This window comes from Schistocerca piceifrons, chromosome 2, assembly GCF_021461385.2.
Source record: "Schistocerca piceifrons isolate TAMUIC-IGC-003096 chromosome 2, iqSchPice1.1, whole genome shotgun sequence".
Classification (NCBI taxonomy): domain Eukaryota; kingdom Metazoa; phylum Arthropoda; class Insecta; order Orthoptera; family Acrididae; genus Schistocerca; species Schistocerca piceifrons.
Genome location: NC_060139.1, coordinates 334,445,930 through 334,468,686, shown reverse-complemented (window position 1 = coordinate 334,468,686; position 22,757 = coordinate 334,445,930). Strand labels below are relative to the sequence as shown.

Below are 22,757 nucleotides of genomic sequence, written 5' to 3'. Positions count from 1 at the left end.
GTGTTTGTGCCTGTCCTCCAGGACATAATCCATGACATCTCTATAATACTACGCAATGATACACTGTTCGTCATCTGTTTCCCTTCATCCGGTGCTCATGACACAACCTCCGCCATTCCCTGCCACCTGGTGAAATGTGTTCCCCTCTCACCCAACGTCGACCTGGACATGCTTCGTGTGTTCGCCATGCCCACAGGAGACATCGTCATTGTCGCTCCGTTTCTCCCGCAAACCACCGGCCTACCTGATGCCGCATGACCAGCACAACGCCCGGCTTGCTTCAACGACTTCCAGGTTCGGTGGCCAAACCTTCCTTCACGACATCTACCCACACAACTCCCTGCCGACGCTGTCGATCTGACCATGGTCTGGCTCTCGCGGACCACCCCTGCCGATGCCATAGTCACCCCCCCCCCCCCGGCCTCCCAAGAGTACTCCATACTGGGGGGGGGGGGGGGACTATGAGGCGCTGATGAGGTCAACACCAGCATCGATCTGAGTATCGTCTTTGAACTAAGCTAAACATTATCTTTGCGCAGTTCCGCATGTCAGTTCTGTGTTAGCCTTTGATGTGCTCAGGTGAATAAACGAACTACCACAAAATGAGAGTGTTGTTTGGTGTAACCGACCCGAACTTCCTCCTCACTACTAACATTATTGGGGAAGAGGTGGAGTTTCCTATATTGGGGGAAATTATCACGGATGAAAAGATAAGGGCAGCTAAAGAAATGATGATGAAAAAGGTCAAGGAAAGGAAGAGGAGAGACAAACTATGCCCAACCTACCCAGTTCAATTACGAGGGATTAGTATTTATGAAGATTAAGGATAAATCCAGTAAGGTAACTGAAGAAAGAACAAAATATGGCATGTGTTTCATGGTCCATTCAAACCAGTTCAAAGTAGCTAGAATTACTTATGACGCTTTTGAACTAAATCTAATGAAATATTTGTTTTGTAAAGAGAATTGGAGACATTTTTAGTGATAAGTAAAGTAATTAGGTGTTTCCATTTTTCCTTCCTGATACACTTACCTTTGTCCTGTACTGGGTTCTAAGTCATCGTGCCCTAAATTTTTCTATCCCGGGGTCTATCCTATTTTGGTTACATCTCTCGAGTGACTAGGGTTCAGTCCCCAAACAGGGTTATGACCTGAGTTCTTGGTTTTACACACTTCTTGCAGTTACTGCACTTGGAACATCTTCCATGCTCTGGTTTCATTAACAAAAAGAGAGTAGAGATAAAGTTTTGAATGAAATATTCTTATACACAAGGGATACCATGAACTGCCTGACATGAGTTAAGTGACAATAATTGCAATTTTGTTTTCAAAGAAGTTGTAGAACTTTCTCTGAATAAAATTGGTTGAAATTAAGAGAGAGGTTCCAGTACCATAACTGGACTGATTATGTAATATATACAGAGCCTTAGTATTAAGTGATAACTTGCAGAATGAAATTTTCTTTTAAGAAAAGCACTTTTTTGCAGGTAATGTTCTCACTGATTGCTGAGCATGACAATGACGATGAACATGGGAAATAAAACTCACCACCTGGACAATGCTGAGCTGTGAATAGAAGTGCATGCCTGTAATCCACTAGTTTACTCATGGAGTATAGTGAGTCAAAAGTTTGAAATTACTGATATAGCACATTTTTATAAAAGCCTATAAAACATTGCTTCTAATGTATATACTTACATAAAAATACTCTATAAAATGTATGAGTATCAACAATGTAGGAAAAGACAGATGGCTACTTACCATAAAGAAGACACGTTAAGTTGCAGAAATACATAGTTAGAAGACACTTACATGAAGCTTTCAGCCACAGCATACATCAGTAAAAGAGGAACACAACTATTTGTACACACAAGCAAGCACACCTCATGCACATATGACTGCTGACTCCAGCATCTCAGGCCAGAATGCATGCAAGCAGCAATCTGAAGCAGGCGGGGAAGGGACTGTAGTGTACAGGTGGGGAGAGAGACGAATGCTGTCTCGTGGAAAGTGCAGGAAGTGGAATGCCAACAGGCACAGTGTCACAAGGTTGTGGGGCAGGGAGGTGGGGAAAGAAGGAGAAGAGTGGGCAAAAACAGGCAGATGGGCTGGTAGAGGGTGGCAAATAAATAGGGTGGAAGATTACAATGTGGATGAGATGATAGGACAGAAGAGGTAGAAACTTTTGGGCAGAGGGTGTGGGGACAGTATGTTACCATAGCTTGAGGCCAGGATTATTACAGGAGTGGGGAATGTGTTGTAAGGATAACTCCCATCTGCACAGTTCAGAAAAGCTGGTGGTGGAGGGAAGAATCCAGATGACTCGGGTAGTGAATCAGCCACTGAACTCAAGTGTGTTATGTTCAGCTGCATGTTGTGATAAACAGTGGTCTACTTTGCTCTTGGCCACAGTTTGGTGGGGGCCATTCATCCATGTGGGCAACTGATTGGTAGTCATACCAATATAAAAACCTGTGCAATGAGTGCATCAGAGCTGATAAATGACATGGCTGCTTTCACAGGTGGTCCGGACTCTGATGGGATAGGATAAAGCTTTGACAAGATTGGAACAGAAAGTGCTGGGTGAGTCGACTGCGCAGGTTTTGCACCTGGGTCTTCCCCAGGGATATGATCCTTGAGGTAAGGAGTTGGGATTGGGAGTGGCACTGGGACGAACTAGGATGTTGTTGAGGTTGGGTGGGTGACGGAACACCACTTTAGGAGGGGTGGGAAGTAACTCAGGTAGGTTGTCCTTCATTTCTGGGCATGATGATAGGTAATGAAAGCCCTGGTGAAGGATGTGGTTCAGTTGTTCCAGTCTGGGGTGGTACCGTGTGATAAAGGGGATACCCCATTTTGGATGGTTCTCGGGGTGGTGGGAGGATTGGAGGTGTGAGTGGAAATGCCACAGAGGATCTGTTTGCAGACTAGGTCTCGTGGATAGTGCCTGTGTGTGAAGGCCTTTTGTGATACCCTCAGCATACTGAGCAAGGGAGTTTTTGTCAGTGCAGATTCACTGTCATGTAGTCAGGCTAAATAGGATGGATTTTTTTGTGTACAAGGGACGACACCTGTCAAAATGCAGGCACTGTCGGTGGTCGGTGGGATTAATGTGGACAGAGGTGCGGATGGAGCCATCAGAGAGGAAGAGGTCAACATCTAGGAAGGTGGCATGCTGGGTTGAGGGGGGCCATGTGAAGCGGATGGGAGAGAGGTGTTGAGATTGTGAAGGAATGAAGATAGGGTGTCTAGGGCCCAAGATGAAGATATCATCAATAAACCTGAACCAGGCTATAGGTTTGGTGTTTTGGGAGGCTACGAAGGTCTGTGAAATGGTTAAGTATTGCAGATAAGAATATTACACTATTCTATTGCGCACACACACACACACACACACACACACACATAGTATGTTGCAACGGCAACGAGACTCACAGAGACGCCCAGAAGTGCCTCACGCAGAGAGCATCCCAGGGTGCCCCTACAACACCAAGAAAAACTGCTTCTCGGCTCTTGGCAAAATCAATGTGAACTCTTTTTTTTATCTCAGAGGAGATAAGGAAAGGATAAGTACTTTATTTCAATTTCTATAATAACATGTCATATCACCAACAACTTTGATGTTGCTGCAATTAAGAGCTTCTTTAGCCATACGGACACAGACTCTTGACTCATTTATTTTGAGATGATGGCTCATACCAAGAACCAACAGCATTGTAGACATATAATAAGATGCACCTATGTCTCTATTGTAGATGTCACAAATCTGAAATGTCTGGTACGCAATAATCTCTTGACTGTTAAAAGTCTCAAGACCAGCTACAGTGTCTATTTTAGTGCCACGTACTACAGCCACTGTAATCTAACCATTACCATGTCAATTAGCGTCTGCATTTGTAAGCGTGAAATTCAATATGCATCTGCAAAAAGACTGAAGGGCTATGCAAAATCACTTGGGCACCTACTTCATTCTTCATACTAATAGCAATATTAACAATAGCTTTATTATTACTGTAAGGCACGAATATCTTCTCCTCCTATAATAACGCGGCATCACTAATCTGTTGCACTAGTCATTTCGCAGGCCAAGAAGCGATTCTTCTTGGCGTTGTAGCTCTCATGGGCACCCTGTGTGGCACCTCTGGGCATCTCTGAGTCTCACTGCCACTGCAACGTACTTTGATGTATGAGTTCCATAGAAGAATGTAATATGCTTATCTGCGATACTTAAGAAAGTGTGTTAAAGAAGGAGTCTGGCAGGCAGAGCTCCTGGTTATTACTTGAGCTCCGCCGGGCTAAAAGTCAATTCCGGTAGGGTGTGTAAGCCGCACTGTGGTTAGATACGGAAGTGCTATATAAGTGACGTTTCTCTTAAGACTGCGTCAGTCGTCGAGCAGCCGCTCTTAAAGCAGCAGTGACACAGATTAGTGATGCTGCGTTATTAAAGGAGAAGGTGTTCGCACCTTGAAGTACATAAAGCTATTGATAATATTGCTATCTGTACAAAGAATGGAGTAGGTGCCCAAGTGATTTTGCCTGGCCCTTCAGTCTTTTGCGGATGCGTATTGAATTTCACACTTACAAATGCACCTAGGTGGTCCATAAAAAGGTTGGCATATGAGGGTGCCATGCAGATGGCCATGGCTGTGCCACAGATTTGTTTATATACCTTCCCTTCAAAGGAGAAATAGTTGTGGGCTAGGATAAAGTTAGTAAGGTATATGAGGAATGAGGTAGCGGGTTTGGAGTACTTTCCAATAGCGGTAAGACTATAGGCATGAGGGATGTTGGGGCATTGGGAGGTGGAGTCAACAGTGACAAGTGGGAATTCGAGAGGTAAAGGGGTTGGTGAATGAAATGGTTGGCGTCTTTGACGTGGGAGGCTAGATTATGGGCATTTGGATGGAGGTGTTCGTTAATGAGTGTGGAAATTCTTTCAGGGGGGGCACAGTAACCAGCCGCAATGCGGTGTGTAGGATTGCTGGGTTTGTGATTTTGGGGAGCATGTAGAAGGTGGGTGTGCGGGTTGTCATAGAGGTGAGGAGAGAAATAGATTCTTGGGAGATGTTCTGGGAAGGGCCTAAAGCTTTAAGCAGGGACTGGCGGTTGTGTTGGACTTCTGGGATAGGATCACTCTGGCAGAGTTTATAGGTGGAGGAGTTAGATAATTGGCGGAGGCCTTCTGCCATGTAGTCACTGCAATTCATAACAACAGTGGTGGAATCTTTGTCTGCAGGTAGAATGATTAAATCATGATTTGTTTTGAGATTGTGTGTGGCTGTTCTTTCTTATCTTGTACTTATCCCAGCCTCAACCTACGGTAATGTTCTGTCCCCACACCGTCCACCAATCAGTTTCCACCTCGTATTACCATCTTCTCCCCATTTTCATCTCCCACCCTGTCTATTTACCGCCCTCTGCCAATGCATCTGTCCATCTTTCCCTGCTCCTCTCCTTTTTTCCCCACCTTCCTGCCCCATAAATTCCTGATGCTTCGCTTGTTAGCCTTCTAATTCCTGCACTCTGCACCAGACAGCATTCGTCTTGATCTCCATCCATGCACTACTATCCCTTCCTCTTACTTGCCCCCTGCTAGCATCTCACGTGATGGATGCGTTCTGGCCCAAGGTGCTGGAGTTGGCAGTCATGTGTGCATGAGGTGTGCTTGCTTGTGTGTATGAGAGGTATGTGTTTCTCTTTTACCAAAGAAGGCTGTGGCCGAAAGCTTTATGTGAGTGTCTTTTAATTGTGCCTGTCTGCAACTTAACATGTCTTCCTTATAAGTCACAATCTGTGTTTTTCTGCTTTGTTGATATTGCATTGTTTGACTTTCCTGAACAGCTTTCTTCCATTCTACAGTTCTGTGATATTTTCCTTTGTTACACTCCTCAACAGAATTACTCTTCTCAATATCTGTTCTCCCTCTCCTTTCCTATGTTTATTCACCGCCTTCCATATTGCATGTACTTCCAAGCCACACTGTATCAATGATCGTGCGTGCACAACACAGACTTCGTTGATTGTGCGGGCTGTTGATGCAGCAGATTCTTTACACACACACACACACACACCCCTCGTCATTCCTCTTCTCCCATATTTACATACATTTTTAATGTACTTGTTTATATTTTTAAGTGTTTTCAAGTATTTGTGCATATTTTTATATATTTGTACGTATTTTTGCATATCTGAGTGTGTCTCTGCATGTCTTTACACATTTTTATACAATTTTACACGTCTTTTCAGTTATCCAGCTCCTCTCACAACCATCAACACTTATTTTGCCCATTTCTGCATCATTCCCGTTTCCTTTACACCATTCCTGTACCAAAGGACCCTTACTCTGTCTTCCTGCACCAATTCGAAAAGCATCCCTTTCCCTGGTTAAAACCTCGACCCACATCCTGTTTCTCAAATGCTACCTCCACCATGGAATCCCTGCAAACAGAGTAACCGTAAAGATTCCTTTCTCGGGATCCAACCCCTCCTTTCACATGACATACACCTTTCCAGATTCCTCCAATACCTGACCCTCACAAACTGGTACTGCAAAAACACATTTCCATGGCACAGGCATCCCAGAACCACCGTGCTCCCTCCACAAGATACTACTACTCTGCAATCCCTACTACATAAATCACATCTCTGAAATTGAATCCCTTGCTCTCCAGAAACTGGAGGAGCAATCCAGATACCACCTCCATAAGTTGTCCGACCTACCATACCTTTTCAACTTGTCACCTCCCCCAAAACTCCCCCACCAAATCAAGTGCCAAAGCACTCCCGTAACACTGTCGTTAACCTTCGCACCAAAACATTCAACTCCACAGAAGTTTCAGTTCTATTCAAAGGCTTCACCTCTAGCCCTACACCCAAATTTAACCATGCTGGACATGTCAAAGACCTACTCTCCTTCTCCCGATCCCTGCAAGGTAAGCACTTCTTTACTGTCAATCCCTCCAACAAAAATCACCCTCATTCTAACAATGAACCCTGCCTCTTCCAGTTCATACCACTATCCAACCACGATCCTCCCCCCCTTGCACCTAACCACACACTAGTCACCTTCCAGGAATTCCTTGCCTCGAACATTGCCTCACCATCCTTCCCCAGGTCCCTTCCTCAGAACACCAACATTTCAGGAGAAGAAAGAACAGTCATATACAACCTCAAAACAAATCCTGACCTAATTATCTACCTGCAAAGGTCCCTCCACTGCTGTTATGAAACGCGATGACTACCTGGCAGAAGGCCTCTGCCAATTATCTGACTCCTCCACTTATATCTGCCAGAGTGATCCTATCCAATATCTGATTAAAGGCTCCCCCCTCGCCCACCCAACCTCAACATCCTAGTCCATCCCTATGTCACTCCAAATCCCAACACCTTACCATAAGGATCGTATCCCTGTGCAAGCCAGGTGCAAAACCTGCCCAATCCAGCCACCCAGCACTTCCTATTCCAGACATGTAAAAGATTTATCCTGCCCCATCACGGGCCAGGCCACCTGTGAAAGTAGCCACGTCATTTACCAGCTCTCCTGCAATCACTGCACAGGTTTTTATATTGGTATTACTACCAACCAGTTGTCCAGGCAGATGAACGACCACCAGAAAACTGTGGCCAAGAGCAAAGTAGACCACCCTGTGGCACAACATACAGCTGAATATAACACATTTGAGTTCAATGGCTGTTTCAGTACCTGAGCCATCTAGATCCTTCCCTCCACCACCAGATTTCCTGAACTGCACAGACGGTAGTTATCCAAACAACACATTCTCTGCTACCATAATTATCACGACCGCAACCTACAGTAACATACCATCCTCACATCCTCCACCCAACAGTTTCCAACCCCTCTGTCCTATCACCTCCTCCACATTTTCATATCTCACCCTGTTTATTTGCTATCCACTGCCAACGCATCTGTCCGTCTTTCCCCACTCCTCTCCTTTTTTCTCCCACCTCCCTGCCCCACAACATCTGATACTGTGCCTGTTGGCGTTCTAGTACCTGCATACTCCACCACACAGCATTCATCTCTCCCCCTACCCATATACTACTATCCCTTCCCCCTTCCCTCCAGATTGCTGCTTGCATCCCACATGATAGCTGCATGCCGGCCCAAGGTAATGGAGTTGGCGGTCATGTGCATGAGATGTGCTTGCTTGTGTGTATGAATGGTGTGCGTTTCTCTTTTACTGATGAAGGCTGTGGACGAAAGCTTTATGTAAGTGTCTTTTAATTGTGCCCATCGGCAACTTAACATGTCTTCTTTATGGTATGTAGCAATCTGTCTTTTCCTACATTGTTGTTTATATAAAATGTATATATTTTATAGCTTCTCAATGACCAGTTTTTGTATGTATTTCATTTGCAAGCCTAATACTGTGAATTCATGGTTAATGAAAATGTTACATTTTTTGTTTGTGATTTATATTTAAATGTCTTAACATTGGATTATGATGTCAGTTATTTAGTAATACATTTCTATATGATCCAATGTGGTGGTTGTGTGGCACAGCAAAGTGCATTCTCCCACTTGTTATGTTTTTCTACTCCCGTAAATAGACATTTTTGTTAACATTTAACTTATTTTCTATACTTTTATCTGCTGGCTTGGTACTGCTTACAAGAAAATATCAATATCTTATTTAGACTTAATTTCTCTTGAATTTAATTTTTCAGGTTATCCTTTTGGTTCTTCTGTTTACATTGATGTAATTAGTTTTCATTATGGCACTCATAATTTGAAAATATAATTAACTGATGTCAGTATTACAGTTCGCACCTAAGAGTTAATCAGTGTATTTGAGAAAGATGACCCACTTTCATGGAAAGTATTTTGCATACATTATAATGAACATCAAACCACCAGTCTGTTATTTTCCATTGCAGAATTTGTCATAGCTATTGCTATATTCCAAACTATGACTACATACTTATTTCACTTTAATTTTTCTACGCAAAGTGATATACAGGTCTGATTAATCAACTCATCAGTCGACAATTTCATGTGATTTAAACTTATTTGCAACACAGCGCTTACACTTGTATATGAGGAGAGCCACTTTGTGGAAGAATAATAGTGTCAACATATTATTCTAAATTTCTAACCAGCAGTATTTTCTACAAGCCAAAAATTACATTTGTTTTTGTAGTTCATCCAAAATAGTAAAATCCAGCCTAAGCAATTTTCAAAGCATAACAAGTTCATGAAATAACATTTCATTCTTATGCCCATCTTTAAGCAGTCAGACATCAAGTAAAATTGGCAGTTCAGTTCATGGTTTGGAATCTCACAAGTAGGATCTATGTTGAGTGTCCTCACTGTGTTGACTAACACCACTACTCTGCACATCCAAAACACAAAAAAAGTGTACAGATATCCATGAAAACTTTCAAGCAGTTTCTGTATATCAGATGAATGAACATTTTAACTGCACTGTGTTGCAGGTAACAAGAAAGCGTGTGATGTCACTGCCATTGGAGCAAGTTATTGTTTGACATTGTGATTCTCATTGTGGACTGACTAAACTGAACTGCCACAGTTTGTTTTTCTCTGATAAATTACTACAATAGTGCTCGAGTGTAAACTATGACTTTTTCACCTAAATCTGAACTATTTCTTGTGCCTAAGATGGATAATTAATGCTGTACCGAGGCTAAACACCTGCAGCGTCAGCAACCAATGTCACATCAGTGCTTTGAAGATGTTGAACAGACAGGTGACAGTTTTCCAGAAGACAGACAGCCATGCTCCAACTGTGCACCAGGAGGTGAGCCAAGTGCTGCTAGAGGCTGTGGACCACATGCTCTTATTCTCTTCCACAAGTCATGTGATCAAAAATAGGCCCAGCTGAGAAGTATTTAGAGCAGTGATCGGGACAGACCAGATGTGTTCACTTTGAAATAGTTTTCTTGGCCAGGTGCCAATTCTGCAAGGATTCCATCACACAGGATTTCACAGAAGAGCTGCCTCCATGGCATCGCTGCCGTTCAAGTCTGACTTCGGGACCCGTGGGCTGCTAGCTGTGGACTTGCTACCAATGTCAGGAATGGTACAACTTTCCCCACTGTTCCTGATTAGGTGCCCATGAGAACAGCCTTCATCCACAGTACTTTTCCCCACATCTCACATTTCCAGAAAATACTGACACCCTTTAAAACTTCTGAACTGCCCACCCATTGCATTTGTCATTACATGAACATTTAGGAAACATAACAAAATGACTGCCATCTCACTTTAAAGTAATCTGAATTCAGAAATGTAGCATGCAGTGTCTGCATACAAATTTTGTGTGTAGAGTCCATGTCTAATTATTTATCACTGCACATAAAAGTTACATCATTTCACACAAAAGATGATTAAACTTTCCTCCTCCAGTTTTATGAGGTTGTATTCTGCACCTGTCACAGCATCATATTAACAACACTTCATTTATATACAAATTTCTTCTTGTGGCATCCATATTTAGTATGCAATATGTTTATATGTTATTGTCAGTCAATAAAAAGCATTCCAACTTTCAACAAATTTCAAACATGTGGCACAGGTTCCAATAACTGTCTTTCATGTTTCAATTTCACACCGGCGTAACAGCCACTGCATAAGAACTTCATTGATGAGTGATGTGTGGTTTACCTGTTTAATTGCTTTAGATCAAGAAACAGTCTTTATACTGTTACTATACTGAAAGACTAAAGTCTCATTGAAATCCACTTTTAGTTCAGATACTAACAGTTTAGGTAAGTTATCTCCAACCCAAATATTTGTTTTAACACTGCAATGCTTTACTAGGCATAGTCCTATTGAAGATGGGATGCCCTTCCCTTCGTCTAGCCACTAAAATGAATTTACCCAGTTAGTTACATAGAGACTTACAGTTTAAAGTGGGCTCCAATGCACAGTGTGACCTGGTTCTTTTTTGCATGTATAAATCATGTCAGAGATGAAAGAAGTGAGAAGTAACAGTAAAAATTCTACAACATATCAAAGTGTGAACATTCAGGTTCATAGTATGCGCACAGGTCGCATCATCAATAGTTTATACCAAAAACAAACTTCTGGTTATCTTGAACCATAAAATCCTTATTTAATATGAATAATTGTTTTCACATACCAGAAAATTCCTATACAATTTAGTTATATAAAAACAAACTTATGAACTTGCCTACGATACAAAGCTGTGGTTTACTCACACAAAGATTGGCAAGTCCCTTGAAAATTTTTATGTGATCCTGGTACTTCCTTTTTTTCTCCTCAGAATATGATAGTGGTATTGAATTTACAAAGGCAAGCATTAGAAAATTTTTTCCTCACAAATTTTATTACAAAAATAATAAAATACATTTTCCTTGCAACATGACAATAGTCATGGCTGCTATATTGTACACACTTGCACTGGCATGTTACAAAAATATCCTCTGTCACATTAGATGTGACATGAATATCACATATTTGGTGTTTCTAGAAAGTAATGAGACTTTCCCGTGAAATGGTAAAACTGCAACATAATAGTGCAATAGAAATAGTCTCACAACTTCCTAAGAAAACTTCACATAGTGTATCACAGAACATACAACTCATAGTATAAAATATACATACTTGAGAGCAACACTGTCCCTATCACTCCCTATCATATCCAAATGCATAGATACTATGTGGAACATCATTTGCTACCTGCTGACAAAATAAGTTACTACCTGCATGCATTTCCTGCAACACTTTCAGGAAGCTCTCCTGACACTGCACTACTGCTACCAAGAGCAATGAGACAGAGTGTTTCACATTTCTCAAGCTGCATATGAATAACACAGATAACATTTATTTAAAAGTACCCATAATCAAAATCTCACAATAGTGACCCAGGTCCTACTATTGAGCTAAGTAAATTATGGATGAAAGTTTAAATGTTTGAACTAATATGGTACTGAATAATGAAGATCTAAAAAAAGCGCTTGGTATTAATATTTTTATCTTTCCTTGAAAACAATATAAGTGTTGTCATAAAATCAATCTACACACCTACACCATCACAACTGCACAAAGAGAACCATGTTTGTGCATAGTGTGCTGGACAAACAATATACAATTTTTTAAGTGAAGCAGTTGACAGCCTGAAGGTCAGCTTGAACATTTTAGTCTTTTTCAAAAACCAGTTCTAAAAGAGGTGTTTACTCCTCATCAAATCTGTTCAAGCAGACCAATGTCAACAGTCAAGTAATGGAAAAAATTTAGCTATTAAAAATGTTAAAAAGGATACCAGCCACTGCAACGTGATATCATCAACTATCTGATAGTATGCTTAATGTACCTAATATTAAGTCCTACTGACAAATCTTATGGGAATTATGAACTACTAAATATGCTTGTGGATGTTTGGCATTGGTCAACCACTGTCTGCTACTTTTGTTGTGGAATTAGTTGATAAGCACAAGTAAATACACAAAAGGACAAACTAAACAATGGATTTCAAAGTCCAAATGTGTACCAGCATCTCATAAGTCACCACATGTTAAAGAACAATTTTCCCTCCTTCATCTTATGATGAAGAAGTGAAACCTTCAAAAGATCACTTGTACATGCCAAATCCAGTTATAACCTCCAGATGTACCTCAAGCTCACCATTATAAACATTGGTATGACGCTTTAACACAGTGAGGAACTGGACAAAATGAAATGTAAAAGGGGATTCATTAATCAAATAGTGCTTATGATAATGACTCCACTCCTGAATTAACAATGAAAGAATTATTTGACTAGAATACTAAAACACCTGTAATGACATACTCTGTTAAAAAGGCCAGATATTTTGAAATAATAAAGTTTCTGAAAACTGATTTGCCTGGTAGAAGTTGGTTATAAATTACACAAGACACTCAGAAAAAAAGATGAAGTACAAGGATGCAGAGGAACAGATTAATTACAGAACAAAATCTGCAATTAATTCCAAATTCTTACTTCACATAATTAGCTAAAGAACTAATCACTTTAAATACCGTTTGAAAAAGGTCAAAAGAAACTAACCTTTTCAAATTAGAGTTAAGCATGTTAAGCTTACTGTGTGTCATTTTGGTCATAAAATACAAGGATTACACATTCATTTACACTTAACAATCTGAGGACAATGCTTTTTAACAATTGATTTTTCTTTCTAATAATAATATTTGCATAGGGAATCTGCAGAAGGTATTATACCAACAGTTTTTGTCCTCTGCAAACAATTTGTACATGGAAATTACATTTATTTGTAGTAAAACCAATGAACACTGAGTTTTCATACTGGCCCCTGCACAAATGTGCCATTATCTCCAATGTCTGTGGGAAAAAAAAGGAGTTGGAAAGTAGTACAAGAACTTCTCTCCTCCTCAACGTATCATCTGTCACTGTTAGCTCCGCAATTTTTTCACTGGCCCTTGCGGAGAAGTGTTGGATCTGCTGCGCTGTCTTGTTTGGGAAAGGCTAGATGGATGCAAGAATGTCCCAGATGGTTGACTGCTGCTGTTGCTGCCTGCTCCTCTGCTCTGTAAGCCAGAAGGACCAGGTTGTGACAATGAGAACTGTCTGGACCGCAAAGATGAATTTGTTGCTGTCTGGGACAAAGGTGGCGATGTATCAGACTGGGTTGAGGATTGCGAAGAAGTGAATAGTTCACTTCCCCCACGATTCCTTTGCATCCACATATGTTCTTGCTGCATAACAGCTTCATACTGGGTATTCCACACTTGTATGTTAGAGTTTCCATAAACCTACAACATTAAACAGCACTATTTAATGTGAATATGTAACTTAAGAAATGAGTTTTTGGTTACTTACTAATATTCTAACATTTTAACAGTTATTAATTATCACGTTGATTACATACCACAAAAGCATATCATGAAATACTGTTACTGGTAAGGATGCCACAATAGATATAGCAATACCACTGAGATGAATGGGAGCAACAATATATATGCAAGTAAGGGGACATAGGATCATTTCATTTGTGATCTGGCATACTTTTCATACAGACCAAAGTGCAGAGAAACAATAAGTGGCACTTGTAACAATCAAGGCGTGCGCACCCACTGACACTTTTCTTTTTTGATTTTACAAAGGTGACTACTCAGACCAGTGCACATGTATGAACGCGTGCAAGTGAACAGCATTGCCATCTAGTGCTGGCAGTATTGTGGCTGTAATTGGCAATGTTTTCCCAATCTTCCAACAATTAATACCTTAGTGTAGTTCCTTTTTTAAATGTCTAAGAGCTAACCATGAATAGTGTACAGCTAAGAAAGCACAGCACTGGTGCCATATCCAATGAGAAAGACTTAAAGTTTTTGAAATACTTGAATATTTTTGTAACTGTTACAACTTCTTACAAATATTTTCATATTGGTCACATTTGTGAGTGTCTATATACAACAGAGATGGCTGGCTCGAAGAGGCTGACACAGCACAGGCTGTGCAAGAAGACAAGATCACAGTCATTCCTTACTTCTTGCTAAAAGTGCCTATCAAGTTAAGTATTGTATTGCTGATCCAAACCAGAACTCTCATTGTGTTATTTCTACTGATTATTGCCAACTGCTCAGAGATGATGTCATTTATTATACACCGAACTGTTCTGCCAGCTGTAGTCAACTTTTGGTGTTGCACATTTTACAATTTCTGAAACTGTGCCATTTAATTATGTATAAAAGTTATGCATTTCATTACCTGGCAATCTGGACCTACCATTAAACTAAATTGGAAAGAATTATACCAAAAAATTAGAATCACGATATTAGCAGAAAATGAAACTGACAGTGCAATGATTTTAATTCACAGGAATTATACTTCCTTGACTGCTCAACACAGGGGTAAAATCAACAAATCAAAAATTCTGATACAAAAGTATGAAAACGCTACCAAATATGTCCGACCATGTTTCATTCCAACCCCAAATGCAAATTTTTTAAAACATTAATGTCAATTGAAAATATTAAGTTCCCTTTGGAAAACACTGGTGATGGGCAATGTTTCTTAATGAAATAAAATATGATAATAATATTAGAGAAAGAAAATTGCTACCCACCATATGGTGGAGATGCTGAGTTGTGATAGGCACAACAAAAAGATTCACACTTGTGGTTTCAGTTGTCTGAGACTGCAGACGTGTGTGCAAATTGCATTTGTGTGTGTGTGTGTGTGTGTGTGTGTGTGTGTGTTGCTGAAAAAGGCCTTAATGGCTGAAAGTTATAATTGTGTGAATCTTTTGTTGTGCCTATCGCAACTCAACATCTCCGCTGTATGGCGAGTAGCAACTTTCCTTCTCTAATATTTTTACATTTTTACATTCCATCGGGATTTTCCATTGTTTGAAATAAAATACAGACATTTGAGCAAATTGTGTTTATTTAAGTCTTCAAGAGCAATTACAGGAATTTTTAACTTTTGAAACAAACATTAAATTCAAATTATTTGAATAGCCACGTAAAATGAGTAATGCATTAGAACAATATTTAATACATTAACTCTCAAGAGGTAGCCTGTGGCCGCAGCAGCATCTCATGCTTGACACCAGGGTCTGGCCTAGATGTGAAACATCCATCGCTATGGGAGTGGCAGTCAATGTGTTAACACTTTGGACACCAAGCCTTAGCATAACTTGGGTCACAACTTTGTGTTAAAAAGACTGCACCCGATTACGAGTTGGGCTGCCATTTTCTCAAAGCATGAGCCACCGATCACTTGAAAACGGGACTCAGCCTTCTGCTGCCAATCTCAAGACGTATTTCAAACGAAAATTAGTGAACATAACAGCTGCTATCGCAAATGGCTGAACCAATATGATCACACTGACATGTACTTTCAAAGTTCTGTATAATTCTGCAATAAATGTCACATCTGTTAAATGAGCAAGACACCTGGAAAGCTCAAGAGGAAGAAATTACCCAATAACTCACCTTGCACACTTTTCTTGGGAGGATAAATACACTTTCTGTCCTCATGATTTTAACATTTGTGGTCTATCAAAGAACTAAAGTAAATATGAAAATAAATCTTGCTGCTTGTATTACTGTTGACGATACATCAATCACATACATGCCAGTAAGGCTTTAAATAACAGCATAAATACCAGTTTCCTAGGTCTGACATTGTTCTAAGTAGCCAGTCTCGAAAATGATAAAGAATATACATGTTTCTTCTATGTTTTTGGCCTCTGTTTTTTAAAAATAAAAAAAAATAAAATTGGTTTCTATAATAGGTAGAGGAATAGAGAAAGATCATTCTTTCATTCCATTTCTCAGTTTTGAAAGCATGTTTGTGGAGCACTAAATTCCAAAGGTTTTGAGTGATTTCCAATCAGTCCAGTTCTCTCTTAGTAATTAATTTAACTTTTACATCTGGCAATGCTTTGCATCTGTGAAAAAGTCAAGTAACAGTAAGATCCAGATTCCACCATTACTGAATAAGTGACCTGAGAGGCTGGGTTAATGCAAGGGTACCTATGCCACATTTCTTAGGACCATGCCTAGTAAAGCACTGTGATGTTCAAAACACCTGATATAAATTAAAAATATCTGGAACACTGAATGTTTAGTTGTGAATTTGATGCAATGGTGTTGAATACAAGATCTCTAAGTGGAACTGTAACTACAAATCTCAGTGTATAAATGAAAGCACAATATAGCATATGTTCCACAGGAGTAATTAAAAATTGTTTTTGGAGGAGGTCCTCCTTGAGCAAACCCAATTCTTTTCTTTTCTTCTACTACTCAGACTTGTTTCGTAGCACTTTCAGTATCATCAGTCGGCTTTTATTTTCCTTCTATTAAACAGGAAAAATGTTCTTTAATACTTGTACACATACAGATTTCAGTTTTTAAGGAAGTATTTACAAACTTGAAAAACAGACGAAGTTTTACACACACACACACACACACCTCGTTACCAGATTCTGTGATTTCCATACAGAACTTAATATAGAAAAGTTGTTTACTTCAAAATTTTATGTCTGGGAAAGTTGCAGTTAGGTCTAACATTCATTCATTAATTCCATATAGAAGATCATGTGTTAATGTGTAAGTTTGTGTCTGTGTTTACTATATATTTCACCTACTTATTCTGGTTTTGCTGTTATATTCACTGTGAAAAACTGCACTACGCAGCTTTCAATGGCATTGTTCACAAACTACAAAACAAGATGGCGGGTAGTGGAACAACTGAATGTGTTCTAGCTGGAAGTTTGGATTCTTTGTGTGTGTGTGTGTGTGTGTGTGTGTGTGTGTGTGTGTGAACATGCACACATGATGTATGAATGTACTTAGTTTCAGTTGTTTATATTTATTACCAACAAAAACAGCATAAGGTAGCATTTTCCTTGACATAATCGTTATTTCTGAACAGACTATTTAACTTAGAGAAAAATTATGAAAAGCAATAGACATCTGAGGAAATTTACACATAAACTGATGTGAATATATGTGTAAAACATTAAATTCATAATTCATGTTCAGAAGTTTGGCTCACGTCAAAGCGAGTGCTTAAATAGGGGCAGCCGTCTTGCACTGAACACTTTGTTTGGACTTGTAATACTGATACATCACTAGTGAATACTCTGAAATATCTTACACATGTGGACTTCACTACTTTGTGTTATGCAAACTAGTCTGAACTCTCAAATTTTAACACAATAATTTACAAGTGATCTGTAATCGAATATACCTAGTTTGCAGTTGTGAAACTTCAAATTTAAACTTGTACTAAACGGACTTCACTTTCTTTCTGAGACTTTTCCAGGACTTTACGCAATACATAATGTGAGATACTGCTCAATCAAAGTGTGATCGAGAATTTGGATCACGACCTAATCCCTGGCATGAGTGCCATAGCAGTCAGCCAGTCTGGCACACTTTCCCGCACCGCCATGACATACTTTCTGACTGTTAGGAGTGGAAAGGGGGAAACTATGAATACACCACATTTAAATTACAATGCAGTTGCACTGTATCTGACTGGGTTTTCTATCTAAAATTTCTCAATAATACTGATCAAAAACCAAACAAATTTTCAGTATTACTCAACTATTTTTGGCGTGCTGAGGAGATACTATGATTTTTATCTGGTACAAACTGCCAGCATACACAAAGACACAGACAATTTCACAGATTTTTACACTCACGTTGCCATGTAATTGTGACTTATTTAGATCCATAATCGACATCAATCAAGGGTAGCGTATTTGACTAGTATTCAAAAAATCCTGTGTCCTGGGTTCGAACACCACCACTGCTTAAATTATGAATAAAAATCATCAGCAGTGGTGGCTGAAGACTTCTGGCACAAGAGTCACCCCCTTTTGCCAATGTTCTTGTCATAGAGGGCGGAGGAGCAGACAGAGGCTCAGGGCACTCTATTGTCCTAGGGGTGGGAAATCTGATCAGCAATGACCAACGGCATGAGAATGAAGAAGGCAATGGACACCAATGCATTAACCTCTAACTGCTCTAGTGGGGTCCTGGAGAACCCCAGGCGATATGAATACTGTGGTGTCACCGCCAGACACCACACTTGCTACGTGGTAGCCTTTAAATCGGCCGCGGTCCGGTAGTATACGTCGGACCCGCGTGTCGCCACTATCAGTGATTGCAGACCGAGCGCCGCCACATGGCAGGTCTAGAGAGACGTCCTAGCACTCGCCCCAGTTGTACAGCCGACTTTGCTAGCGATGGTTCACTGACAAATTACGCTCTCATTTGCCGAGACGATAGTTAGCATAGCCTTCAGCTACGTCATTTGCTACAACCTAGCAAGGCGCCATTATAATTTGCTATTTATCTTGTGATGCATGTACCGTCAGACCGATGTTCACCACTTATGGATTAAAGTTAAGTATTCCAGAAGCTACGTACCTTTTTTGCTAGTCTCAATTCCTTGTCATTTTCCAGACCTCACGCCAGCCTGCGTGAGCTTAAACGCGTGCCCTTCGGCCTCCCGTCCTTGTGGATTGGCTGTCTTGCCAGTCCACAAAAAATACAATACACAGTACGTGAACGGAACAACAGCTAGCTAGCACCTGTGTTCTTGGCAGTCCTCAGTGAAGTGATGCCGTGTAACGCAGAGCGTCGGATGTGGTGCTTCCGGTAATATTTTGTGAGATAAAGAGAAAGAGGTCTCAGAATACCCCACCAGAGTATTAACATAAAATTGTTTTTCATTATCTCAATTAGTGTTTTACGCAACTGAACTCAGAGTACTCTGAAAAGAGCAAAATTTCGATAACATCATCAATTTTTAAGGTTATGTGAGTATGTATGCGTTATTTTTCAGAATGGTACAATCGAAGTCATTAACAGATGACAAGCTGGAAAGAATAGTGAATGATCCTGCGTTTTTGCAATCTGATGAGGAGAGCACAGAAGATTAGGACGAATTTATACTACGTGATCATGATTCCACCTCTGAAGTTACATCAGAAAGTAGTTGTGAAGAATCAAATGAAGTGGCATGTATCAGGCCTTCCGCCGAGAAATATTTTTTTTTGAAAAAAAAGCAGTGCTACAAATGGTCAAAAGAAACTCCTCCTACATCTCGTGACCATGCTCACAATATAGTCAGTCACCTTCCAGCTGCTAGACGTGAAGCAAAACTGCTTGATTCAACCGACATATTATCTGCTTGGGAATTGTTTATTACTGAAGATTTATTACAACTAATAGTCACCAATACAAAAGTCAAGATACATGACATGTCAATCAAATACAGAGCTCCTCAATCAGCATTCATAAAGCCGCTAGATATAATAGAGCTGAGAGCATTTCTAGGTCTGCTTTATTTATCTGGAGTAATGAAATCTACTCATGAAAATGTTGTTGGACTTTTCGCTAATGATGGAACTGGTTGTGATGCGTTTCGAGCCACTATGAATGTTCATTGATTTTTATTCATTTTGTCTTGTTTGTGTTTCAATTGTACTACTACATGAGATGCTAGGAAGGCTGATGACAGACTTGCATCTATTAGAGATGTCTGGGAACTCTTTATAGACAAATGTGAAAAGTATTATACTCCAGGAGCAAACATGCCAATCAATGAAATGTTAGTACTCTTTCATGGTAGGTGCAAATTTTGCATGTATCTGCCTAAGAAGCCAGCCATATATGGCCTCAAAGTTATGTTCCTTTGTGATTCACTAAATTTTCTATCTAGGCAATGCACTTGTCTACACAGGCAAAGGGACAAATAAAAGTATATTATCAATTCCAACACAGGATGTTTTGAAATTAATAACACCAATTGAGGAAAGCAATAGAAATGTGACAGTACATAATTGGTTCATGTCACTTGAACTCTGTGACCAACTGGAAGCCAAAAAGTTGACTGTCTTATGCACTCTAATGCTAAATAAACTGCAGATCCCAGAAGAATTCAAACCATAAAGAAAGTGCCCAGTAGAATCAGCATTATTTGGGCACAATGAAGGAAAGACAATTTGTTCTTATGTTCCTTGGAATGGTCGAGTGTTGTGTTGCTTCCATCTATGCACTATGATCATAAAAACCCTGAAATGATCATTGATTACGATGCCACAAAAGGAGGAATGGACACACTGGACCAAATGTGCGCCAACTATTCAGTATCACGGCGAACACGCAGACAGCCAGTGTCTGCATTTTATGCCATTTTAAACATAGTAGGAGTTTTACCTCAGTACACCAAACAACTTGATCAAACTGATGATTTAAAAAGGAAGAGAGTTGCTACAGAGGCTAGGAATGGATTTAGTAAAATCCCATATACAACATCAAGATGTCCTACCCCTTTCTCGTGAACTGAGAGATGATGTTAAACTTGGTGGTACTCCTCTTGCCTCAACATCTCACAGCCAGAACCCACAAGAAAAGCAAGATGCTACATGTGTGCATGAAATGCACACAAGAAACCCAAAATAGTGTGTGAAAAATGCTCAAAACATGTTTCAGTGTGCAAAAATTGTTTGTAATCACATCTCAAATGCATAAAAATGTTTATAATATTCAGTGATAAAAGTGCAATTCAAAATAAAATTTCTTTAAATTACAGTTTTGTTTGACTTACTGGGATACTCTGAGACCCCACTATGGTATTAGCGTATAAGCATTTCACTAGAGTAGTTAAGAGTTAAAGACACAATGTGTATCGATACTACAAGTGGCCTGTAACTGAGAAAGTGTCAAGATGACTTCTCCATTGGCAAAAGATTCTGGACTAGTCCCCTCATTCAGATTTGCGGGAATGGACTGGAAAGGGAGAGGTGACCAAATCAAAAGCAGCAGAAAATGGTATAGCAGGAGTAGGATTTGTTATGAATACGAAGGTAGAGCAGAGAGTGAGTTACTGTAAAGAGTTCAGTGATAGGGCTGTTCTCATTAGATTCGGCAGCAATCCAGCAGACAAAAATGTTACAAGTGTACACGGCAACATTGCAAGCATAAGCTGAAGAGATCGATAAAGTGTATGAGGATGTTGAATGGACAATTCAGTATGTAAAAGGAGATGAAAATGTAATAGCTATGATGGTTGGAATGTGGTTGTAGAGGAAAGAAAATAAGAAGGAATAAAGGGGGAATATGGGCTTGATAAAAATTTCACTAAAGCCCGCGTCACCTATGATGGCGCTTAAGCACATAGAGGCAGAGCAGGAAGGAAGCGTGGGGGATTAGAACTGCGCATGTGCGGCAGCAGAGAGTGGCCAAATAAAGTCCATGTTGCCGAACTGCATTGCTGCAAACAACTTTCAGGCTTGTTTGCCTATGGTACATTGTATTATACATTCATGAGGTGACTTACCGAACAAAAGCGCTGGCAGGTCAATAGACACACAAACAAACACAAACATACACACAAAATTCAAGCTTTCGCAACAAACTGTTGCCTCATCAGGAAAGAGGGAAGGAGAGGGGAAGACGAAAGGAAGTGGGTTTTAAGGGAGAGGGTAAGGAGTCATTCCAATCCCGGGAGCGGAAAGACTTACCTTAGGGGGAAAAAAGGACAGGTATACACTCGCACACACGCACATATCCATTCACACATACAGACACAAGCAGACATATTTATATATAATTTTTCCCACGTGGAATGTTTCCTTCCATTATATTGTATTATACATTCAAATACATAAATATCAAGAACAATTTCAATCAATCGTCATGAGAGAAATATTAATTCACATCTTGACGAAGTTGCGTCTACTGCTCCACAGATTTACTTCACTTGACATCGGGAGGCAAGAACAGCTGACACAGCTTTGTGAAGTACAATTTCTCTCAAAATGACAATTGTCTAACAACAAGGTAATTGAAACTGCTTGCAATAATTACCATTCATTGCGATTTGAACTGCATTATGGGTAAAAATTAAATACACAACATAATTCACTTCAAGCACAAACCAAAATCATTATATTTGCTTGACAATTGCTTCTACTCAATAAAATTTTTAAAAATGTGTAAGGGGTAAGGTGGGTGTGTGTGTGTGTGTGTGTGTGTGACTGTAGTTAAGTGTAATCGCTGTGTGTAGAAAAGAATTACTGGTAGAGAAGACTCATGTGAAAGACAATCGTAAAAACTGTCAGTAAGATGTCATACTTTTCACTGTTAACACGTTCGATATTACTGTGGGAGACCGCATTTATAATCCACTGAAGAAGCAAATATTTATCAATCATCTGAAAATAACTCCAGGGAAGGCTGACCGATAACATCGAAAACCACTGATATCTCGACAAGTAACAGTTACTGTCATTT

At 39.9% G+C, this 22,757-nt stretch overlaps 1 protein-coding gene across 2 annotated transcripts in view; it reads right to left on the bottom strand.

The window, feature by feature from the left end:
• Positions 1-11,176: 11,176 nt before the first annotated feature.
• Positions 11,177-22,757, bottom strand: part of LOC124776417 (non-structural maintenance of chromosomes element 3 homolog) — a 70,413-nt gene continuing 58,832 nt past the window's right edge. Inside the window, exon 4 of one of the 2 annotated variants that reach the window (XM_047251411.1) lies at positions 11,177-13,751. In XM_047251411.1, coding sequence (XP_047107367.1) covers positions 13,392-13,751 — 360 coding nt within the window. In that variant the 3' untranslated portion in view covers positions 11,177-13,391. The remainder of the gene's footprint in view (positions 13,752-22,757) is intronic. The other variant, XM_047251410.1, reaches the window with a different exon arrangement.